This window comes from Barbatula barbatula, assembly GCF_947034865.1.
Source record: "Barbatula barbatula genome assembly, chromosome: 3".
Classification (NCBI taxonomy): Eukaryota; Metazoa; Chordata; class Actinopteri; order Cypriniformes; family Nemacheilidae; genus Barbatula; species Barbatula barbatula.
Genome location: NC_136764.1, coordinates 1,025,193 through 1,048,401, shown reverse-complemented (window position 1 = coordinate 1,048,401; position 23,209 = coordinate 1,025,193). Strand labels below are relative to the sequence as shown.

Genomic DNA, 23,209 nt, shown 5'->3' with positions numbered 1-23,209 from the left:
TGTGCCTTTATAAGACTTCACCATGTGCTACATGTTTCTTGGAGTATTCGCGTCTTGAATTATTGTTACCCTGTGTTTGGTGAGTCGAGTCGAGTCGAGTCGAGTCGAGTCGAGTCGAGTCGAGTCGTTTAGTTAGTCAGTGTCCTGTTGTCATTATTATTTGTCTTGTCCTGTTTTACCCCCTCGTGGTTTTTTTTTCTGTTTATTAATTAAACTTATTGTTAACCCCTTTCATCCCTGTGTCTGCCTGCAATTGGGTTCTTCCCCACTTCATTCCTGACACCCAACTTTCTGATAAAAAGGGTTCTGTCCTCGGCACTTTATCGACACACCTCCATGTTATCTGCTTTGTTACATATTCAATTCAATTTTATTTACATTGTGCTTTTCACATTGTGCATTGTTCTAAAGCAGCTTTACAGGGGAAAATAAGAAAAACACAAAAAAGGTAGAACACAGTCCATGAATAGTTTAACTTGTTATATAAACACCTAGTAAATAATATCTAATGTCAGCAGTCTCCCGGTGGTTTATTTAGCATTTAGTGAATGCTTGTCTGTAAAGATGCGTTTTTAATCTAGATTTAAATTGGGCGAGTGTGTCTGATCCTCTAATAATATCAGGAAGGTTATTCCAGAGTTTAGGTGCTACGTATGAGAAAGCTCGACCCCCTTTGGTGGATTTAGTTATTCTAGGTGTTATCAAAAGTCCTGCGTTTTGAGATCTTAGAGAGCGTGATGGGTTGTAGTGTGATAGAAGCTCTGTTAGGTAGGTAAGGGGCTAAACCCTTTAAGGCTTTATAAGTGATTAAAATACTTAAGTCAATACGATACTTAATGTGTATCCAGTGAAGGGTTGATAACATTGGGGTTATGTGATGGTATTTTCTGGACCTGGTTAGAACTCTGGCAGGTGCGTTCTGAACTAACTGTAGTTTGTTTATTGATGATGCAGGACAAACACTAAGTAGCGCATTACAGTAGTCAAGTCTTGAGGTCATAAATGCATGAATAAGCTTCTCTACGTCAGCAACACGTAATTTGGCAACATTTCTTAGGTGGAAAAAGGCTGTTTTTGTGACATTTGAGATGTGATTTGAAATGACAGGTTGCTGTCTAATATAACGTCTAGATCTTTTACTGTATTTGTTGGAGTAACAGTACATCCTGCAGGTTATAAAAAGAAATATTCGGTTTACGTGTCTTTGTTCCGATAAGTAATATTTCTGTTTAATTTGAATTTAAAAGAAGGAAATTACAGGTCATCCAATGTTTTATATCTTCAATGCACTCTGCCAATTGGAATAGCTGGGAGGAATCATCTGGTCTTGATGAGATATATAGCTGAGTATCATCTGCATAGCAACAGAAGCTTATTCCATGTTTTTTAATAATGTTTCCGAGCAGCAGCATGTAAATGGAACAGCACGGGTCCTAAAACTGATCCCTGAGGTAATCCATATTTTACTTGCGTTAGATTAGATGATTCCACATTTTAAATAGACAAATTAATGTCTGTCTGATAAGATCTGAACCAATCGTAGTGCCTGTCCCTCAATACCGGTACAATTGTATAAGTGATCTAGAAGTATGTTATGGTCTACAGCATCTAGCGCAGCACTAAGGTCAACCAGGACTAGGAGTGAGATTTTACCTTTATCTGATTTACCTGAAACACCTTTTTGGGTTTGTTTACATTTGTTTTGGGTTTGTTTACATTTGTTTTGGGTTTGTTTACATTTGCGCTCTAGTTTACACGTTTCTCTTTTAAGGGCGCGAGTGGTGCTATTGTACAATGCTGTGTTTTTCTCATGAATCTTTTTTTACTTCATAGGTGCGACAGCTTCTAATGTATTAGAGAAAATAGTGCCCAATTTGCTGGTCATGTCATCGAGCGATTCTGAATTTATTGGTATGTTTATTAAAGGAGTCAGATCTGGAAAGCTCTTTGCGAAACTATCTTTAGTAGTCGAGGTAATTGTTCTACCCTGTCAATAACAAATTAAACGGCTGATTCCTGCAGTGCGCAGTGTACATGTTATAAGATAGTGATCAGTGACATCATCGCTTTGAGGTATGATATCTATATTGGTAATATCGGCTGTTACGGCCCTTGGCCTGTCTTTGCTGGTTCTCTTGCCCCTCCTCTATTGCAGGCCTAATTGCTGTCACCTGGGAAGAATGGTGTTGAAATAGAAGCTCGAATGTTGGACCAGGAGGTTCATCCTCGCTTCGGACACCAGCCGTTTATGCAGATGGACGTTTGAGTTGATTTATGTTTATGTCTTTTATGTTTTACACTCAACATTCACATACATACAATACATCCATGCACTCGCACTACATTACTGATATTTACATCCACACCTGATATTTTGGTTCTGTTGGTTATGTTATGGTTGTGTGGATTAGAACCCAAGCGCAGGCAGACATGTGTCGAACAACTAGACTTTATTACAAAGCAAAAACCCTCGATGGGGAAAACAAGAACAAAATAAGACTAACAACTAAAACTTCCCACAAGGGGAGCAAAACAAACAAGGTCTAAAGAACAACAAACTAAGTCCACAAACTTGAGTCCAGGGAACAGGAACACGGGTAATCCAGACAGACGAAGGGTAAATGTGCAAAATGCAAAATGAACCGACAAGAGACAGAGGGAAACTGGGGCTTGATAAGGGGAAACACTAACAAGGACTGATGACACAGGGAGAGTGGCGGCAGGTGACATGGATGAAACACTAAGGGAAAGCTAACAGGAGGATTGCCCGAGGCAGGTGAGGGGACTGAAACACTAAGGGAAAGATGGATCAGGGCTGGAGACAAGACTAACACTAATGGACCGCTAAACGGGGAAACAAGGGGGCGGGACTAAAGGACGTGACACCGGAGAGAGAGCATGGCTTCTCAAACCAAAACAATGCTCTTTCTCCACACAAAACACATGGGACTGACATGATCCTGCCACAAGACTCGAAAACCAAGACAAGGAGAGGCAGGATCATGACAGGTTAAACTTGTGTTACACGTACAATAAATGTATGTTTTGCACTGCTTGTTTGAGGCATGGTCTCCTATCTTTTGTTGTGGCTCTGAGCCAGTCGTAACATCGGCTCTGTGATATATAATCAAGTCTAGTGTATGATTAAATCGATGAGTGGGTCCATTGATGTCTTGTTTTACTCCAAAAGAGTGAAGTAGTTCTGTTAACACCACTACTAATGCATTGTTAGCACTATTAGTACTTTATCAACGTTAACCAATATGTCGGATAAGAAATCCGCAAACTCTTTCAGAAAATCAGTGTAGGGCCCACGGGGTCTATATACAGTAGCCAGTGTAATAGAAAGCAATGGATTTTTACTTTTGTTTGAAACAATTATGTTCATCGCAAGCATGTAAACGGATTTAAATTGATGCTCTGTTCTCTAAATGACAGTTAGAAAGTCTCTAAAGATTGTTGCAACACCACCACCTTAACCAACCAGACGTGGCTCATGCATATAACAGTAGCTTTGGTGGGGTACTTATTTAGACCGCAATAATAATTTGGTTTAACCCAGACTTCAGTAATCAAAGTATATCAAAATTGTTGTCTGTGATATATTAATTTACAATAACTGCCTTTGAATTTAGTCTAATATTAAGTTGGCTGAACATTATGAATTGGTTTAGGTTGTTTATTACATTGTCTTCCGGGTAGACTTGCCATGATCCAGATTGGCAGCTATTTGCTAAAGTTCATCTTTCAAACCGAACAGCATGTAATGCAAAACTCATCAGGTGCTTTTGCAACCCTTAACAATGTAAGTTCCCTTTCTGTCTGTCTTTTGACGTTGTGTCGAGACTGACAGAATGGGGTTTGACTAGAGAACCTATCATCTCTGATTATACTTTGAAAAGGCCAATGAACTTGGTGAATGGGATGGCACGCCAGACTCCGCCACGTACATACGGGTATAAAAGGGAAGATGTCGTGCCCATTCATTCACCTTTTTGTCCTACAGAAGAGGGAACCGAGGCTACATCCATAACAAAGACATTTATTCTAGTGTTATTAGTAACTTTGAATGCCATAAGATTGTTCTAGGGAAAAACATGTAATACATAATAAAGTAAGTAATAGTGTACATGTTAATTACAATCTTAAATTAAGTCGTAGGATCATAAGACTTTTTCAAAACGTGAGGTAACTGTCACAAACTTGACACTACAGGTCTTCACGGAGTTCAGAGAACGCAGCCCCCCACCTTTCTTGGGGACTGTTACGTCCGCTATGTATTTTGGTTGTTTCCTTTTTCTTTCTCTCTATCATTCTCAGCTGTCATTAGTTCTTAGGTCCGCGATTGGCTGATCCGGACATCAATCATCGCCAAAGAACCAATTGGAGCTCACCTTCCCTGTATAAAGTGGAAGTGACCAGAGGAAAGAGAGAGGAGCGGATTTTCTTTTGTTTGCATTGACATTCTTGTTGTTTGTTTGCTAGCCTTCCCGATTGATGTTTTGTTGATGACACTGTGTTTTGGGGGATTCTTTTGACTACATTTTTAAGGTTGACTGTTGGATTGCTTGCGACGTGTCTACTGATCATTTACAATCTCGGACTCAAGAGTGATGGGACAGTAGCATGTCACGTGACCTACATAACACAACACGTAGAACCTAAGTTTGTAAATACACACCAGGTAAGGAGCGGGTGCTACTTTATGTATTTATGTTAGTTAGTTAGTTAGGGTAGCTTAGTTGTGTAAGGTGTTTATTTCTGTCTTTATTTCTAAGGTAGTTAAGTACTTTATTTTGATAAGTTAGTAGATGTTTTGTTTTGATGATTTCTTTGCTTTAGCCCCGCTCATAGTCCCTCGCTTTTGGGTTCCGTGTATTTGTTTACAAGTTGAGTATACCTTCTGTAGATATTATTTTCTAAGTTCACAATTACTTTGTAAATCGATCGGGTGTTTTCTTATGTTTTTAAATTACTAAATTAATTATTAATTCAAATTTGTCTCTGCCTGTTTCATCACATCACACAATCATCACACAATTTTTCAGTAACTGAACCCGTTCATTTATTTCATTTCAATTTATTTTACTTAAATAAATATGTTACAGACCCTATTTTCTCCTAGATATATTTTAAATAGGGAGACGTAACAGGGACGATGAAGTAGAACCCTGAGGACATCTCGGTCAGACTCGGTCAGAGGTTGTGTGGATGGTAGAATGTCTGCCTCATCGTGGGCGGCGCCCTAGTGAGGCGAGCGGTGCTGCGGACCTCATCTGCCTGAAGTCTTGGCTGCACGACGCACTGTCGAGTAGAGAGTGAAGAAGGCAGCGGGAACAGCATGTCACAACGTTGAGCAGAAACTACACTACGTTTAACAATACACCCAGGAGAAGGACGCTCTCTTGAGTCAAAAAGTGGGTGCCAGGCCCTGAAAAAGGCCCAGTATGTGACGGGACGGGGCAGTGTTGTATGGACCAGTAGGTAAGTAAAGAGCGAAAAATTGCATAGCATAAAGATAATGCTTCACAGGTTCTGAAGAACAGAAGGTGAATGAACGGGCAAAAAGTGCAATCGGAGTTTTTAAGATCAAAGCACACCTGTCAGTTCGACACAACGTCTGGAGACCGATAGAAAGGAAACTATTTCTCATCGTAAACAGATAAACAGATCAACTCTGAACATCCTTAAACAACCTAAATACAAACCAAAATACACATTTTATAAGATAATAGAACAATTCATTTGTTTAATGTATTTGTGTTGCAATGCATGCTGGGAGTCATGAATAAGGTTGTATGAAGTTGGCACTCAACATGCACTGCAGTTTAAAGCAGTTTTGTTGATCGTCACCATTGTTAAGATCCAAACACTGATTCTTGATGTCTGAATTCAGTTGCAAAGCTTTTTTACTTTCATAACTATCACTTCACTTACAAGGTGCAAAACTTCAACTTCAGTATAACAAAACCTGCAGTATTTGTGCTTAATATTAAATGTAATTGATGTTGTTTTGTGAGGTTTACTGCTAAAATGTAAGAAAACACAATTTAAATGATGCAAATGTAGACGCTCACACTTATTGGATTAAGAATGTACTTACTGTAATATCTGTAGTTTACAGTTTGTATTCTTCAGTCCATCAGAGAGCAGCTTCACTCCTGAATCCTTCAGATTATTGTGACTCAGGTTCAGTTCTGTCAGACTTGAGGAGTTTGATCTGAGAACTGACGCCAGTGATGAACAACTTTTCTCTGTCAGATCACAGCGACTCAGACTGAAAGAGAAATAACAAGATAACAGTGAGTTCATTCAGTTATAACAAACAAGTGCAAATGGATGTTCAATGTTAAGCAGCTGGTGTGAAAAGAGGATCATAAAGGGAATCACTGTGTAATATAAGCGAGCAGAAGTCACAAGTAAATGAGTAAAAGTATCAGGAAGGTTATTCCAGAGTTTAGGTGCTACGTATGAGAAAGCTCGACCCCCTTTGGTGGATTTAGTTATTCTAGGTGTTATCAAAAGTCCTGAGTTTAGAGATCTTAGAGAGCGTGATGGGTTGTATTGTGATAGAAAGGCTGTTTTTGTGACATTTGAGATGTGATTTTGAAATGACAGGTTGCTGTCTAATATAACGTCTAGATCTTTTACAGTATTTGTTGGAGTAACAGCACATCCTTCAACTTGCAGTTTATAATCAGAAATATTTGGTTTGCGTGTCTTTGGACCGATAAGTTATATTTCTGTTATATTAGAATTTAAAAGAAGGAAATTACCGGTCATCCAATGTTTTATATCTTCAATGCACTCTGTCAGTTTGGATAGCTGGGAGGAATCATCTGGTCTTGATGAGATATATAGCTGAGTATCATCTGCATAGCAACAGAAGCTTATTCCATGTTTTTAAATAATGTTTCAGAGGGGCAAATACATAGATTTGGAACCATCCGAGGAAGGGGGGTAGCGATTCTGAACCGTGGATTTATCAAGTGCCCGGTTATCGATACATGGCCTCAGTTGTGTCCATAGCGATGCTGAATGAGGTGTCAAATAAATATCTGATATATCATTGGTTAAAAACGTAAACAAGCCTCCACGACGTGGAAGTGGAGTCCACGTGCTGGCTTCGTCACATCATAACGGTAACTTGCTGAAACTTCAGACCTCATTTAATCCGGAATGGACAAAAGAGCACAACTTGGATGTCGCTGTGAAGTGGACGTTTGTAGTCAAGGGACATGCGACATGCCAGCACAGAAAAACAAAAGTAACCCACGAGCTGCAGGTACATCTTCAGGTCAAATTTTTTTTCAAAAAATATTCTGGCAATGAATAGAGTAGACTGTTTCAGAATCACTGTATCATGATGTCATCGATATGATGCACAAAATTGTATTGTAGTTGCGAGTACACCAGAGTCCTATGTAATTATTCTTGCCTCACTAAATGCTCCTTTTTGGTGTTATGGAAATGGCCACCCTAACGTTGTCAGAAAAGGTGAGTTTGTGATGTATAACAAACGAACGATCATCATCATCAAGTTTTATGAAATGAATTAAAATGCCCTTTGTTCAGGTCAGAGCAACTGCCCCTCAAAATTCCTCTGCAAGTCCCTGATTCTGTGACATTAGTTAAAGTTGAAATAATATTGTGTTCTGAAACAACCTATTCTCAGAGGCGTATTATTTCTTATGCAATCTTTACTGTAAACGTACATTTATTAATGTAGTGAAGCTTATCTCTTATTTTAGCTTCACTAAACTCCGCCCTCTCGCAGTGAATTGTGGGTTGGAGTGTCCATGGATCTACACTTAGAATTTTCACCAGAAACAATAGACCGTCCTGGTACTTTGAGACTACTACTATGATCTAGGACATACTAATTCTACTTTCGTATACTATTTAGGACGGATTTTAAGTGAATTGGGATGCACCCTGCAAACCTTTGATCTGTCTATTCGAACTATACATATCTGTGCATGTTTGTCGAGTTCTTCCACGGGTGACTGACTGTCACGATCGGGGGTGGAAGAACCTAATTGCAGGCAGCGACCATGAAGGGGTAAACAAGTCTTTAATAATAAAACACAGAACAAATACCCACGATGGGTGCAAACTGAAAACAAGACTTCCCACAAAGGGGCAAAAATATACTCTGACTAAAAATAAACTCACAACACATCGTACACACATTTTACACTTTTGTTAGGCCTTAATTTGCATGTTTTGAATGTTTACGAATTTTTAAGATCTCAGGAAATCATGCTGAACATTTTATTCATGTTATTTAATGTTGAAAGCAAAGAAAGAAGAAAATAACTTGATGAAAGTCAAGAGGTCTCAACTAAAGCAAACACTGATCACAATAATGATAATAATCTGATGACATTTCTCTTTTTGTTCAACAATAACTGTTGGTGCAAAATGATATTGATTCAATGCAAATAACATTTCAACAATTTACTTCTATGGTTTTAATCTGCTCTCTTACTATCTGGGCAATGACATTTACATTTACATTTACATTTATTCATTTGGCAGACGCTTTTATCCAAAGCGACTTACAAGTAGTTTTATGCAGTGGCACATTACTGCAGAGCAATCAGGGGTAAGGTGCCTTGCTCAAGGGCACTTCAGTCATGACCTGCTGGCACTGAGATTAGAACCGGCAACCTTCTGATCACAAGCCCAACGCTCTAACCATTAGGCCACAGCTGACAGCACTGTGTCCAGTGCTGTCTGTGTGACAACACTGAATTCTAACTGTATTTATATTGTGGTGGCAAAAAGTCATGTTTGTGTCACTTACACCATAAAATGCTTTATATGATTTATATTATGGTCTGTTTGAATACTGGATTCTTATTGGCTGGAAGGTGTGCGTTAAAACTAATGTAGTTCCAGTCAGTTTGATCAATGTTTGAAATTCACTGATGAAAACAAGTAAAATTTTCACCTGTATGATAAACAATGACACTAAACATCAATAACAACTTTAACTTGGCAAATGACCCAATAATCCACAGCTAGCTGAGCGTTAAAGGATTTTCATTCACTCCACGGCTGCTTCTTGGCCTCCATATTGTGCACATAAACTTGCACGGCAAGCCGAGGATTATCTCTTACTTATATACAAACAACACATTCCTGAACTTCTTGTAAACAGGTATAACAGGTAAATGACTCACTCAGCTCTTCTGGACGCTTTGATCACTGGCAGAAGCCTCAGAAGACATTCATCTGATGGATCATATTTCCTCAGATTAAACTCATCCAGCTTCTCTTCTGAGTTCAGTAACACAAACACCAGAGCCGACCACTGAGCAGGAGAGAGACGGACTCCAGTAAGACTAGACTCATCTCCTCTGTTCACATATGTTTGTACTTCCTGCACTAGAGAATGATCATTGAGTTCATTCAGACAGTGAAACAGATTGATGGATTTCTCTGGAGAGAGATTCTCTCTGATCTTCATCTTAATGTACTCGACTATTTCCTGTTTACTGTCAGAGCTTCTTCCTGTCTGTGTCATCAGATCTCGTAAGATTGTCTGACTGGACTCCAGTGAGAGACCCAGAAGAAATCTGAGGTAAAGATCCAGGTGTCCGTTCTCACTCTGTAAGGCCTTGTCCACTTCACTCTTCAGTAAATCACTCATGTTTGATCTGAACCAGCTGAAGAATCCTGATGTTTGCTGAAGAAATGACAGAAACTTGAATAAAGCAGCGAGAAACTCCTGAATGCTCAGATGCACAAAGCTGAACACCTTCCCCAGGTTCAGTCCAAACTCCTCTCTGAAGATCTGAGTACAAACTCCTGAGTACACTGACGCTTCTCTGACATCAATGTCACACTCTCTCAGATCCTCCTCATAGAAGATCAGGTTCCCTTTCTCCAGCTGTTGAAAAGCCAGTTTTCCCAGAGACTCAAGACTCTTTCTAGCCTGCTGAAGATCTACCTCACATTTCCCATCATACTTCTGACTCTTCTGTTTGATCTGAAACATCAGGAAGTGTGTGAACATGTGAGTGAGAGTCTTGGGGATCTGTGCTGGACTCTCTGCTTCACTCAACATTCTCTGGAGAACAGTGGCTGAAATCCAGCAGAAGACTGGGATGTGACACATGATGTACAGACTTCTGGATGATTTCATGTGTGTGATGATTCTGTTGGCCAGACTCTCATCATTGATTCTCTTCCTGAAATACTCGTCCTTCTGAGGGTCATTGAATCCTCGTACATCTGTGATCAGATCAACACACTCAGGAGGAATCTGATTGGCTGCTGCTGGTCGAGAGGTGATCCAGATCAGAGCAGAAGGAAGCAGATTCCCCTTGATGAGGTTTGTCAGCAGCACATCCACTGACGCTGATTCTCTGACATCAAACAAACTCGGATTCTTTGAGAAATCTAGAGGAAGACGACACTCATCCAGACCATCAAAGATAAACACAACTTTATAATCATCAAAGTCTGTCGATCTCAGTTCTGTTGTATCTATGAAGAACTGATGAAGAAGATCCATCAGACTGAAATTTGTCTGTTTGATCAGATTCAGTTCTCTGAAAGGAAGTGGAAATATGAAGTGAAGATCTTGATTTGTTTTTTCTTCAGCCCAATCCAGAATGAACTTCTGCACAGAGACTGATTTTCCAATTCCAGCGACTCCTTTAGTCAGCACACTTCTGATGGGTTTGTTTAGTTCAGGTGAGACTTTAAAGATGTCATTACATTTGATTTGTGTTTCTTGTGTCTCTGATCTTCTGGATGCTGTCTCAATCTGTCTCACCTCATGTTCATTATTGATGTCTTCACTCCCTCCCTCTGTGATGTACAGCTCTGTGTAGATCTCATTCACAAGTGTTGAGTTTCCTTGACTTGAGATTCCTTCATTCATTCTCTGGAATTTCTCTTTTAGTCTGGATTTGTGTTTCTTCATGTATAAAGGGGCCAATTCTGATAAACAAAGGGAATATAAATAAAAATACATGTAAACAATTAGGAAAATCCTTAATTCTACAGTATGTTCAATGTGAAAAAACAAACATATTTATTTTTCTTATTTAATATCATTTGAATATAGTAAAGCTCTCTATGCTTATTAAACCAAATGAATATTTTTGCGTCATTTGTTCTTATATTTGACCTTAAGAGTGTTTTAAGGTTTTGATGATCATGACATTAGTTGAACACAAAAAGCTTCATGGTTCTATTCTGTTGATTTATTAACTGTAAATGTATTTTCACTAATAATCATCAGTAAATACAGACACTGTGTCTGTTCGTCTGAAGGTAAAGTGATGTCATAGTCACATGACTGAGAGCTCTTACTGGTCTGTAGTTTGTAAGCGAGGTCTGTCTGCTTCATCTTCCTCAGGACGTTCAGTGTGATCTTCAGAAACATCTCTCTGACTCTGATCTGATCTTCATCATCCTCCTCTTCTCTCTCAGAGCATGATGGGTAATCTGGACTCAGTAGACTCTTGAAGATCTTCAGCTCTTTCTTCATCAGAGAGATGAGTTTGTGCTCAAGCTCCTGAAAACATTGTTCAAACACACATGATTTAGTTTTCTTATGAGGGCAGAAAAAGGTTTTAATGCTCATTTTAGTGAACACAGTTTTTTTCTAAATAGCTTGAACCTCATTTCATGAAACCTATAACACATTTAAACGCTATAAACACAAATCAAAACTACACAAACAAAATCTTATTTTCTTTAATTCATATTTTGCCTTCAAATGATTCTCAAAGCATCAAATACACATCAGCATTGATAACACACTGAGATCTATTTCAAATCAATATGATCGTGACTTCTTACTTCAATGAATCAGTTTGAAACTAAACATCTAAACATGTTTCAGAATCATCAGTAATAATAACAGTAATCTGTGTAAAGCTGCAGTACGACTGACAGTAAAAGAATCTCATGAAACGCCCCTTAAACATACAGATTTAATTTTGGGCTTATTAATATATTTTGGGGTAAAATCATTTTAAAGCTTCATTTGAAGAAGAGCATCTACATGTCAATGTGCAAGACAGAGGAAGGGTTAACAAAAACTTTTAATAATAAAAACAAAAACACACAACAAATTAAATAGAAATACAGATCAAAACTTCCCACGAGGAGGTGAAATAAACAAGGTCCAAGATTTATAAATAATACATCAGAAGCAAGAATGAAAAAGTCCAACAGGATCACAGAACTTTACAGGAGACACAAACGGTGATGCCACAATGGAGACAAACAATGAACCGACATGAATGAAAGGCACTAAGACAATATATAGGGAAACACTAGCTAGGGATGATCACAAAGGGAGGGTGACGGGCAGATGAAGGGAATGAAACACTAATGGGGGCAAACGGAGAAACTAGGGGGCGGGGCTAAAGGGGAGCATGGCATTACAAAAACAAACAATGCCCTTTCTCCACATAAAACACGTGTCTGACATGACACTACATTTCTGAATAAACTGTATGAACATGATATTGAATGTTAATTTAATTATTGTTAATAAAACAAAATACTGTAAAAAAATCCCTAATAAATATTTATATATAAACGGTTGTTACACAGTAGTTGCTTTACATCCATTTCTCAACTTCACACACGCACACACACACACAGACACACACACACACAAACATACACACAAACAGACACAGACACACACACACAGACACACACACACACGCACACACACGCACACACAGACACACACACACACACACGCGCACACACACACACACAAACATAGAAACACAGACACACGCGCACGCACACACAGACACACACACACACAGAGAGAGAGACACACACAGAAACACAGACACACACACACAGACACACATACGCGCATACACACACACACACACACACACACACACACACACTCACACACACACACGTAAACACACGTACACACACACACTCACACACACACACACATAAACACACACAGACACACACACACACACACACACACACACACACACACACAGAGAGACACACACAGAAACACAGACACACACACACACGCACACACACACACTCACCTGGAAAACAGACTCCATGTTCTTCCCTCTGAATGAGACATTTGTTGTGTTTCTGTAATGTAACAATAAATGAAATATGTGTTTCATACAGTGAACACTTGGATTAATGTGTGTATCTGTCAGTAAAGTGTTCAGTGAATATCTGCAGTAACATCAACAGCACAGACTCAGATCAGAGAATAAAGACCAGAGGTGGGGGACTCGAGTCACATGACTTGACTCGAGTCACAATTTTCAGGACTTGCTTGCTTGATTGAAGTTAGAAAATGACTTGACTTGACTTTGACTTGAGAGCAAGTGACTTGAGACTTGACTTGACTTTAAATGGAAGACTCGACAATGACTTGAACTTTTAATATAAAGTAAAGTAATGAAATTAGTTAAAATAATTATTGTGACTCAGCAGCACTGCAGCGCCTGTGCCTTTAACGCTACTCAACTCAAACCGCGGCAAACAAGGTGTACCGGCCAATTACTGTAGAGCAGTCACGATAGAAAGGAAACTGCTCATGCGCCTGGCAGCTTGAAACAGTTGTGGCGGTTACAATGGCAGACAACATTCGAGCTGCACAAATATTCACGTATGGCTACAAGGACTTTGAACTGGACCGTGAAAATTAAAAAAGATTTGCTAGATGCAGAGTATGCAACGCAAGTATTTTTGGACACGACAATCACAACATCGAATTTCATCCGACATTACAAGAACCACAAGGAAAGGTAAGAAAGTAATTTCTTTATAGTTAGTGTTATAAAACGAGTACTAATGTAATGAATGTTTTTTTTACTATTAGTAATGTGATCATCCCTGATCACATGCCAACATCTCATCTCATAAGTAGATGAATTGAGGAATCTGGCTATGACGTCGTAGCCCGAATTTTTATGTTCTTAAAACATTAAAATCATCTTAAAATAGGGCTTCTCTATATTACATATAGGCTAATGTCTATATTAAATGCGGGCATGTTCAAGTGGACTGGAGCTGAATAGCAGCTCGCTTGTACTGCATGACAGGCTGATGGACGCGCCGGTGCGATCACTTGCACTTAAATAACTCTTTAAAAACTTTTCGGTCATACTGACGAGAATTATTTCAAAGTTCGAATCTGTTAATTGTCTGCATTTTTTTATACTCACAATAACAACAAAACGTTTTGTGCTGTAAATAATGATATTATTCAAATAGTTCAAATAAAAAAAGTTCAAATAAAAAAAATATATATTCTCAGATTATATATTACGTATTAAACGTGCATTATTGCGCGTCCACCGCAGAGATGACGATTAAGCATCATAACTTCATCACTGGGCTATATTTAGTACTGCGACTTGACTTGACTTGACTTGAAACTTATCAGGACTCGACTTGACTTGCTTAGGGTGAACCCTTGACTTGACTTGACTTGAAACTTATCAGGACTCGACTTGACTTGCTTAGGGTGAACCCTTGACTTGACTTGACTTGCTTGATTTATCTAAACTGTGACTTGAGATTTGACTCGAGACTTGATGGTTAAGACTTGAGACTTGCTTAGACTTGACCATATGTGACTTGTCCCCATCTCTGATAAAGACTGATGAAGTGATTTACTCTTCTAAACCATCAGACTGTTCTCACCTCACATCTGGATCATCACAGTCTCCTGAACTGAAGTGAACTGGATGCCCCATTGATGCTTCACTCTTCATGGACACACAGCTGGGTTTAGGAGATTCTCTACCAGTCAAACTAAAACAACATTACAACACTTTACTTCATGTTCAGTGTTATGCATTTTTCAATAAATCACTTTTATTAATGAGATATTTCACACAATAATAATACTTTATATAAATGATAAAAACATATTTCAATACAATTCATAAAAATATAATTAGTAAATGTGTATTAAATGTACATTAACATAACGTCTCTACATTTTAATTATTATAAAACCACAAATAATAAATTAAACTAAACTGAAACTATTTAAACTAAAGTAAGTTATTAAATAACTGACCAAAACTCCATTCTCCCATTTCCATTTACGCATTTGACAGACACTTTTATCCGAAGCAACTTATGCTATACAAACTGTATGTTTCCTGTAGTATATACAATCCTCTGGGATCAAACCTATGACCTTGACATTTTTAGCGCCAAGCTCTTACCACTGAGCTACAGGAAAGCTAACTATAGACATCTAACTATAGTTCCCTTTCTGTCGGTCTCTCGACGTTGTGTCGAGACTTATAGAATGGGGTTTGACTTGAGAACCAGTCATCTCCGACTCTTTGAAAAAGCCAACGAACTTGGCGAATGGGGCAGCACGCCAGACTGTCTCCTATGGGGGTCACCAGACAGTTTCATAGAGGATCCACGCTACGGCGTGCAGAGGATAGGATTTCGGCTGCAACATCGGGTGGCGATTTTCTGACATCAGATGCTGAGGACTCTCTGCAGCTTCCGGCTACGGTCGGTCGAGCCCAGGAAGAGCCTTATGTGGAGATGTCAGGCGTGCTTGCCCGGACCGCTGTGAGCAGCGGCCGGAATCCTGGTACCTGGACACGGAACACGGGGGACCCGCGTTCTGCCCTGGTGCCAGTTTCCTGGAAGTGCACGACGAGCTTACGAAAACTGTAAACGGCCCCTTTGATGCGTTCACGGCAGACGGGCTCCGCCGCTGTGACTTCCCTCGACTCTGGAGCAGCTAAGGGCTATGTCGGTATCCCAGGAAGAGCATGCGCTCATGGCACAAGTGCACTTGTGTCCACAGAAGTGCTACCTGGAGGCACCAACCAAGGCTCCCTTCCAAAGTGTGTTCACCCTCGCCATCACTGATGTCGAGGGCTTTCACTGTGCCCTTCATGCCATGGCCATCCTGCAGAGCCACCAGGCTAAGATGTTGGAGTGGTTAGATGAGGGATAACAGGACCCAGTGGTTATGCAGGGCCGGCGCACCGCCACAGACCTCGCTCTACGGGCGAACGAAGTGACGGTGCGCACACTGGGCTTGACGATGTCCACTCTTGTGGTCCAAGAGAGACACCTCTGGCTCAATTCTGCGCAGATAGGAGGCATCGAGAGAGTCCGCTTTCCTGATGCACCTATCGCACAGCGTGGGCTGCTCAGGCATCGTCGAAGACTTTCAAGTCTTTTGACGAAAAAGAAGACAGAGACAATATGCCTCTCCGCCCCGACCCGGCCCCCACTAGAGCGTCGTGGTCCCAGTTGGTGTCTGCATCCCAGCAGCCCCGTACCTCCACCCGTGGTTCAGGTGTCCCCTCCTCAGGTGGCCCCCCACGGATGGTGGTTTCTTCTGCGCAGATGGGAGACATCCGGAGAGTCGGCATTCTTGATGTACCCATCGTACAGCGTGGGCTGCTTGGGAATCGTCGAATATTTTCGAGTATTTTGAAGAAATGGCAGACGGACGCTATCAGCCTCTCCGCCGCGACCCGGCCCCCCTAGGGTGTAGAGGTCCCGGTTGGCGTCTGTATCCCAGCAGCCCAGCCCCTCCGGTGATTTCAAAGGAGGACGTCAGCTCCCTGCCAGGAAATGGCTGGCAGGAGCCACCCGGGGAGACCTAGGACATTAGGCGCAGCTCCGGCCCCAAGATCGGTGTCGAGCTGCATGGGATGGTCCTTGCCACGTCCTGTGACATGCCACTTCCACAGCCCTCCGCACTCTCCACGTGACGGTGCGTTCGGCAGCGAAGACTTAAGACATGTAAGTCAGCAGACCCGCTTGCCCTCCCAGGGCCCTGACCCTGGCTGGACAGCTGTGCTGCCATCACAGAACCTCCCGCCACGGGGCAATGATGCAGATCTCCCTGCTAGTTCCTCCGTCACGATGTCTCTGGGCCTTGTCACAGCTCCCCAGCACGTCACAGTGACTAGTGAGGATGATCCGCCTCTGCCTCGCGATCGGTTGCCAGGCACTCACCCAAGTCATGGGACATTCTCTATCCTCAGAGGTGAGATCGCTCCCATACTTCACCTTGAGGGTGCCACCCTTCTGGAGAGGGGGGCAATCGAGCCCGTCCCTCTGGCTGAGATGTCTTAGGGGTGATAACCTCTAATTCATTTCCCCTGAGTAAGGTGGGGGGCTGCGCGGAGGCGCATTCTGGAGTCTGTCGGGCATCAGGATTGGTTTGTGGTTACCTTCACAAAGGTCACGGAGGCTGCCCTCACTACCCCCGCTGCGCATGCTAACTATTTTGACCTGTGGGATCTGTGGCCTACGCACTGTGCCTAGCACCTCGACCGCATGCTCTCCCCTGCCAGAGCACCTCTTTTCCCGTTATGGGACTAGACTCTGTAACCATACAGCATGCCTCATGAGAGCGTGCCCAGCCAATGCTGTGCTGCCTGGCCCCTGTCAGGCAACAGTCAGTGGTCGCCCTGAGACATTCAGAGGCTCATGGGCCATATAGCGCTTTGTCGGCAATCATGCCGTTCAGGTTGATGCATATGAGACCACTTCAGCATGGGCTTCAGAGTTAGGTTCCCTGGAGAGCGTGGCACACCGGCACAGGGCGTGTTCCCATCCTGTCTATCTGCCAGCGCACCCTAACCACTCAGACAGACATGTCCCACTCCGGGCTGGAGTCCCATCAGAGCAAGTGGGAGGCGTGCCGTGGTACGGCAGTCGCATTCTTGCTCGGTTGGGGTGCGGTGTGTAACGGGCAGGCAGTGCTGGGGCGCAGGACGTGCCCCTGTCTGCAGTGGCAATCAAATTGCCTAAGATTGCGGACAGCTTGCCTTGCAATGTAGAGGCCCCTGCCTCTCATTTGGCCCAACTCATGCTGCAGACAGCATAGCTGCCCTAGCGTGGGTCAACCGTCAAGTGGCGTTCGTTCATGGCAGATGTAGCAACTCGCCCGACGCCTCCTCTGGAGTCAGCAGTGGGTGGTGTCCCTGTGGGCCATCCATATCCCGGACAACCTTGATCAAACAGCCGATGTGCTCTTTGCAGGTCGCTCCGCGGAAGTTGGCAACTCCATCCCTGCGGTCCAGCGCATTGGGAGCAGTGCGGGCAGGCAAAGGGAGTCCTGTTTGCCCCTGCACACCACCCATTGCCCGCTTTGGTACTCCTTGACCGAGGGCCCCCTCGGCACGGATGCCCTACCGCACAGCTGGCCGCGGGAAAAGCGGAAGTGCGCCTTACTGGCCCAACCGGACTTGGTACTCGGAGCTGATGTTCTTGACGATAACTCCCCCCTGGCCGATTCCCCTGACCTAGGACCTTCTCTTGCAGGGGAAGGGCACGTTGTGGCATCCAAGACCAGACCTCTGGGACCTCCATGTCTGGCTCCTGGATGGGACGAGGAGAACCTGAGTGGTCGGTGGTTCCCTCTTGAGACCTCAATGTGATCCTGGCACGCCTTCAGAGGCCCCCCATTGAGCCCCTATCAGATGCCGTTCTTTCTCACCTTTCGATGAAGACTGAAGAGTGTTGGGGCCCTTCAAGTATTTCCATATCCACGGATAGCCTAAGTTTCGGGCCTGGTGCCTCTCACGCGATCATGAGACCCCGGCCTGGCTAAGTGTCCAAAGTTCCCACCACTCCTTTTGGACCAGGTGGTGAACTTGCAGGCGCTCCCCACTGAGGAGAAAGAGCCAAGCCTGTCTGTGTTATCCAGTACGCGCGTTGCGCCTCTACCTAGACCGCACGCAGAGCTTCAGGATTTCTGAGCAGCTCTTTATCTGTTTCTGAGGTGAGCAGAAGGGGAGGGCTGTCTCCAAACAGAGATTGGGGCACTGGATCGTGGACACCTTTACGATGGTGTACAGATCACAGGACCGCCCGTGCCCACTGGCAGTGAGGGCACACTCCACTCGGGCTGTGGCCTCCTCGTGGGCACTGACTCAGGGCACCTCTCTGGCAGACAAACTTCATTTGCCTATTTCATTGGCCTTTTCAAAATAGTCAGAAGATGATAGGTTCTCAAGTCAAACCCCATCTGTCGGTTCGACACCACGTCTCGTTCCCTCAATAAGGGAACAGAGGTTACATACGTAACCGGGACGTTCTATCAGACTACAACCCATCACGCTCTCTAACATTTCAAAACTCAGGACTTTTGATAATACGTAGAATAACTAAATCCACCAAAGGGGATTTGAGCTTTCTCATACGTAGACCCTAAACTCTGGAATAGCCTTCCCGATACTATTCGATATTCCCAAATTAAATCTGGATTAAAGATGCATCTTTTCAGCCAAGCATTCACTTAATGAATTTATTCACTAAATAAACTACCGAGAGACTGCTGACATTAGATATTATTTACTAGAATAATTTAACTTGTTCTAGAACCATTATGTACTGTGCTGTTGTACCTTTTCTGTATTTTTCTGGTTTTCTTATTTCTCCCGGTAAAGCTGCTTTGGAACAATGCACATTGTGAAAAGCGCTTTATAAATACAATTTAAGATAATTTTTGTTGATTAAAATCTTTAATTTCTCACCTTTCGGTCTCTTTGGAGAGATTCATGATGAACACACAGTGTCAGAATATAAAGAGTTAATCTCAAACCTGTAAAGAAAATACTGATGTGTTATGTGTCATCTCAGAAATACACACTTCTTTCCCATCAGTCCGTCCACAACATTGAGCTTCACATTTGCTCTTAACAGTGAAACTAAGTTTTCAAAACGTCACTTTGAATGTTTTGAGTTTATAAACACACTTCCTGATTCCAGAAACAACACAATATTCAAGACAGTTCTTCAACCAATAAACTTAATGTGATGTTCAGATCAAGACGATATTAAATCTACTGAATAAACATGAGGCTGTTTATACTTACTGTGTTTTTAGCTTCTTTATGATTTATTTTCTTGAACGAGGCTTTGCTGTAAAATGGCTCCTGCTGTAATAGTTTCACTTTCATCTGCAGCTTCCTGTGAAGGAGGAGGAGCCACCAAACATGACAGACTTGTTCCACAGTCAGATGACATCAAAGTACCGCGAGCGCATTCAGACTGAAGTCCACTAGTTAGTGACCCCTGCGCTAAAGGTTCTTCCAGGGCCGGTACAGCCTCTGTTGTTGCCCTCGGCAAGATTTTAGATTGCACCCCCTATAAAAAATGTCCTAACAAAAATATCATAAAAGCAAAATTACTTTTTATTTTTAATATAACATGAATTGTGATTAACAGAAATAAATAGGAAGTAAATAAATAACAACAAATATTTGTAATAAGAAAATAATAATTACCTACTAATTGTTAGAAAATAATGTTGAGAATAAAACAAATTGTTTTCTCAATAATACTGTATTTTAATATTAGAGCTCATAAAACAAATATTTCATTATTAATATTATTTAGATAAAGGTTAATAAGAAGCTTTTTAAAACATTTTGTCAACCTCTGCGCAAATGCTGTAGGGACACAAATAAAAGTTTATTGTTTTGTTTGAGGTGATGTTACAGGTGAGGAGCATCCTGTCTGTTACTTTTCTTAAAGCTCTTATCCAGAATGTGTAACTCAAACCAAAGTCTTGTGTGATGGTCCTTATTAGTACAAGAATACAATCTTGACATCGGGCATAAAAAGGGCAAAGACAATGTTGTGGCAGACGCTCTGTCTAGAGTTCATAAATGTGTTTTGTGTTGCTGTAAATAGTAACTACAGTACTTGAGTTTCCATTTTATGTACAATACTGTTCCAGAAAAGTACAGTATGAATATTCAAGTGTGTGCAGCGCTTTTCACAGATGATTCCTTCACGAAGCTGTGAGAGATCAAGACCGGCTGTGCACGGAAGCTTTTGTTAAAAAGTGGGTAAATGTAAAAACGTAAGTCCTAATAATCAGTACAACTATAGGCAACAAATGTTGAGTTTATAATGGTGTTTATTGTCTTTGTTGAGTCACGACGAGACATGACGTAACACTGGTTGATCAAGAAGGGCCGAAGCACTCGCTGGATTTATTATGTGACCATTCCCTGCTGTAATGGCAGCTTGTTTCTATCTTGTATCGGCTTGATCTTCATTTTCTGGATCAGATTCGGGCTCAAATTGATAAGGACGGATCGATGCCATTTTTTCACCTGTCAGTAGTTTTGGAATCTGATGTTCTGAATATGTTAAGAGGCGTTACATTTCTGTGCAGTGTTCGGCCAATCACACGCACTCGTGAACTGGCCAATCACAGCAACCTAAAAAGGGCCTAGCAACGCCACCGAGCCTCAGAAATATAAAAGTGCTGATAATATGTGAGATTGTGTGCTATTGTGTGGAACTGCACACATTGAATCAGTTGGACTTCGATAAATCTTTATAGGTTCTTTATAAATAGCTTCTAGTGTGTCTAGAAGAACCTTTAAGTGTTTGCTCAATGATTGACAAACTATTCATGAACTAAAATATACTTTAATGTCAGTTTACACTTAAAAGTGAATTACATGTAATATATTTGAAGAAACTTACTGTAAAAAGAAACCTACTTTAACGTAAAATGTTAGGGTTCATTTACATCAAAAATATCAGTCAAATACATGCAATCCTGTTCCACTTAAATGTTGCTTTAGGTTTAAACAAAGTGAAATGAAATAAAGTGATAAAACACAACAGTGCTTTCTGTCGTTTTTATTTTAAGATATGACTCTGTGATTCTGGCATCATGACTGCTGTGATTTAGTTTAGAATGAAATGTGATGTGAAACACAAGACTTTATTATAAAGTGTTAGACGTTTGTACAAAAGGGAATATAACAAACAAATCATTTAGTCAAAAGTAAAGTTCCTCCAGTAGGTGCTCAGGTACAACATTACATCCAAAATAAAAGTGAAACTTTGCCATCAGTCAAAACGATTTAAATAAGAGATTTATTAGCCTGTTAGATGGACCCGAAATGAATAATATCTCATGTTTAACTGCTCTACATATATCTGAGCCGGCTGAGAGATTCAGAAACACTTGGCGAGGTGAGGCTGCGTCAGGCGGGTACATGAGCGACCGGTGATCGCCTGGAGCTCACATCTCCAAAATCCTCCCAGCAAAGTTTAAAATAGACGAGATCCTTCTTAACCGCAGGTTAATATATATTAATTATATTGCATACAACTTGGACGCAAGGTCTGCGCTTAAAACCTACATTATTTTACGCTCCCGTAACTTGAAATGCGTATCAACAGTTACGCATTCCGCCCCATTGCAACTTAAGCGCGACTTTCAGGCAGTTATCAATTATTTTACTTATCTATCCATTGGTATTTACACTGACACTGTGTACACACGTGGTGCTTTTATTATGGTGCTTTTATTTAAAAGAAGTAACCTGACAGATCAGTCACTCCCATGTCCAATTTAAAAGTATTTGTGTGGGTCCCACACCGGACGCGCAACGCCGCGTCGCCTCTTGAGCATCAGAACTGTAGAGGAGCACCTCCGCCAGACGCCGAAAATGGAAACAGACTTCAGTAAAACTTCGTTGTGTGTACCCTTATATAAACGATGTGTTCCATGTTTGAAACATGGCGTGACACGCGTCCGATGTGCGACCTTTATAAATCTTGATATTTAAAATCCAGGATATTTTCTCGCTTTACAGTAAAGATAAATGTGATATGCAAGTCACCATAAAATGATAGGAGAAACTTGATATGTAAAGTTAGGCCTATAAGTTTTTTACCCGAATGTCCGCGGCTGCACCCTGCGGTTTATTAGCTTGAAATAGTGTGGTAACTTAGATTACACATTTCTTCTATAGTTTTGCTTCTCTGTCTCGATACTCTGGTCATTTACACTGTCTTTGCGTTAACGTTGGTTATAAAAACTATGACTTCTTGTGATAAAGATCAATTAGATGAACTGCTTAAAAAAGGCCAGGCAGTGACTGCAACGCTCAATCGCATTGACGATATAAATCAAATGGATGGCCTGATTAAAAAAGGGCAAACTGATGCTGCAAAGCTCAGCCACGACTACTGCAGAACTGAGCTGGATGAACTTCTGAAACAAGGTCAAACGATTATTCAAAACCTCAGCCATGACGGTCCCAAAGATCAACTGGACGAGGTCCTAAATCAAAGCAGAGAGCTTATTGAACAACTGAACCAGAATGACCATATGGTCCATCCAGTTTCGGTAAAGTAATATATGATATTATGCAAATATAACTTTATTTAAATAATAATAAGACATTAT

The 23,209-nt window shown here is 41.4% G+C and overlaps 1 protein-coding gene across 2 annotated transcripts in view; it reads right to left on the bottom strand.

Moving 5' to 3' along the window:
- The window catches only part of LOC306892150 (uncharacterized protein), a 53,030-nt gene extending 33,080 nt beyond the window's left edge, over positions 1-19,950 (bottom strand). Inside the window, exons 1-8 of one of the 2 annotated variants that reach the window (XM_079453015.1) lie at positions 19,863-19,950; positions 19,521-19,588; positions 19,392-19,436; positions 14,686-14,796; positions 13,065-13,116; positions 11,332-11,536; positions 9,189-10,956; positions 6,104-6,277 (exon numbers count right to left, since the gene is read on the bottom strand). In XM_079453015.1, coding sequence (XP_079309141.1) covers positions 6,104-6,277; positions 9,189-10,956; positions 11,332-11,536; positions 13,065-13,116; positions 14,686-14,796; positions 19,392-19,436; positions 19,521-19,546 — 2,381 coding nt within the window. In that variant the 5' untranslated portion in view covers positions 19,547-19,588; positions 19,863-19,950. The remainder of the gene's footprint in view (positions 1-6,103; positions 6,278-9,188; positions 10,957-11,331; positions 11,537-13,064; positions 13,117-14,685; positions 14,797-19,391; positions 19,437-19,520; positions 19,589-19,862) is intronic. The other variant, XM_079453016.1, reaches the window with a different exon arrangement.
- Positions 19,951-23,209: the final 3,259 nt, after the last annotated feature.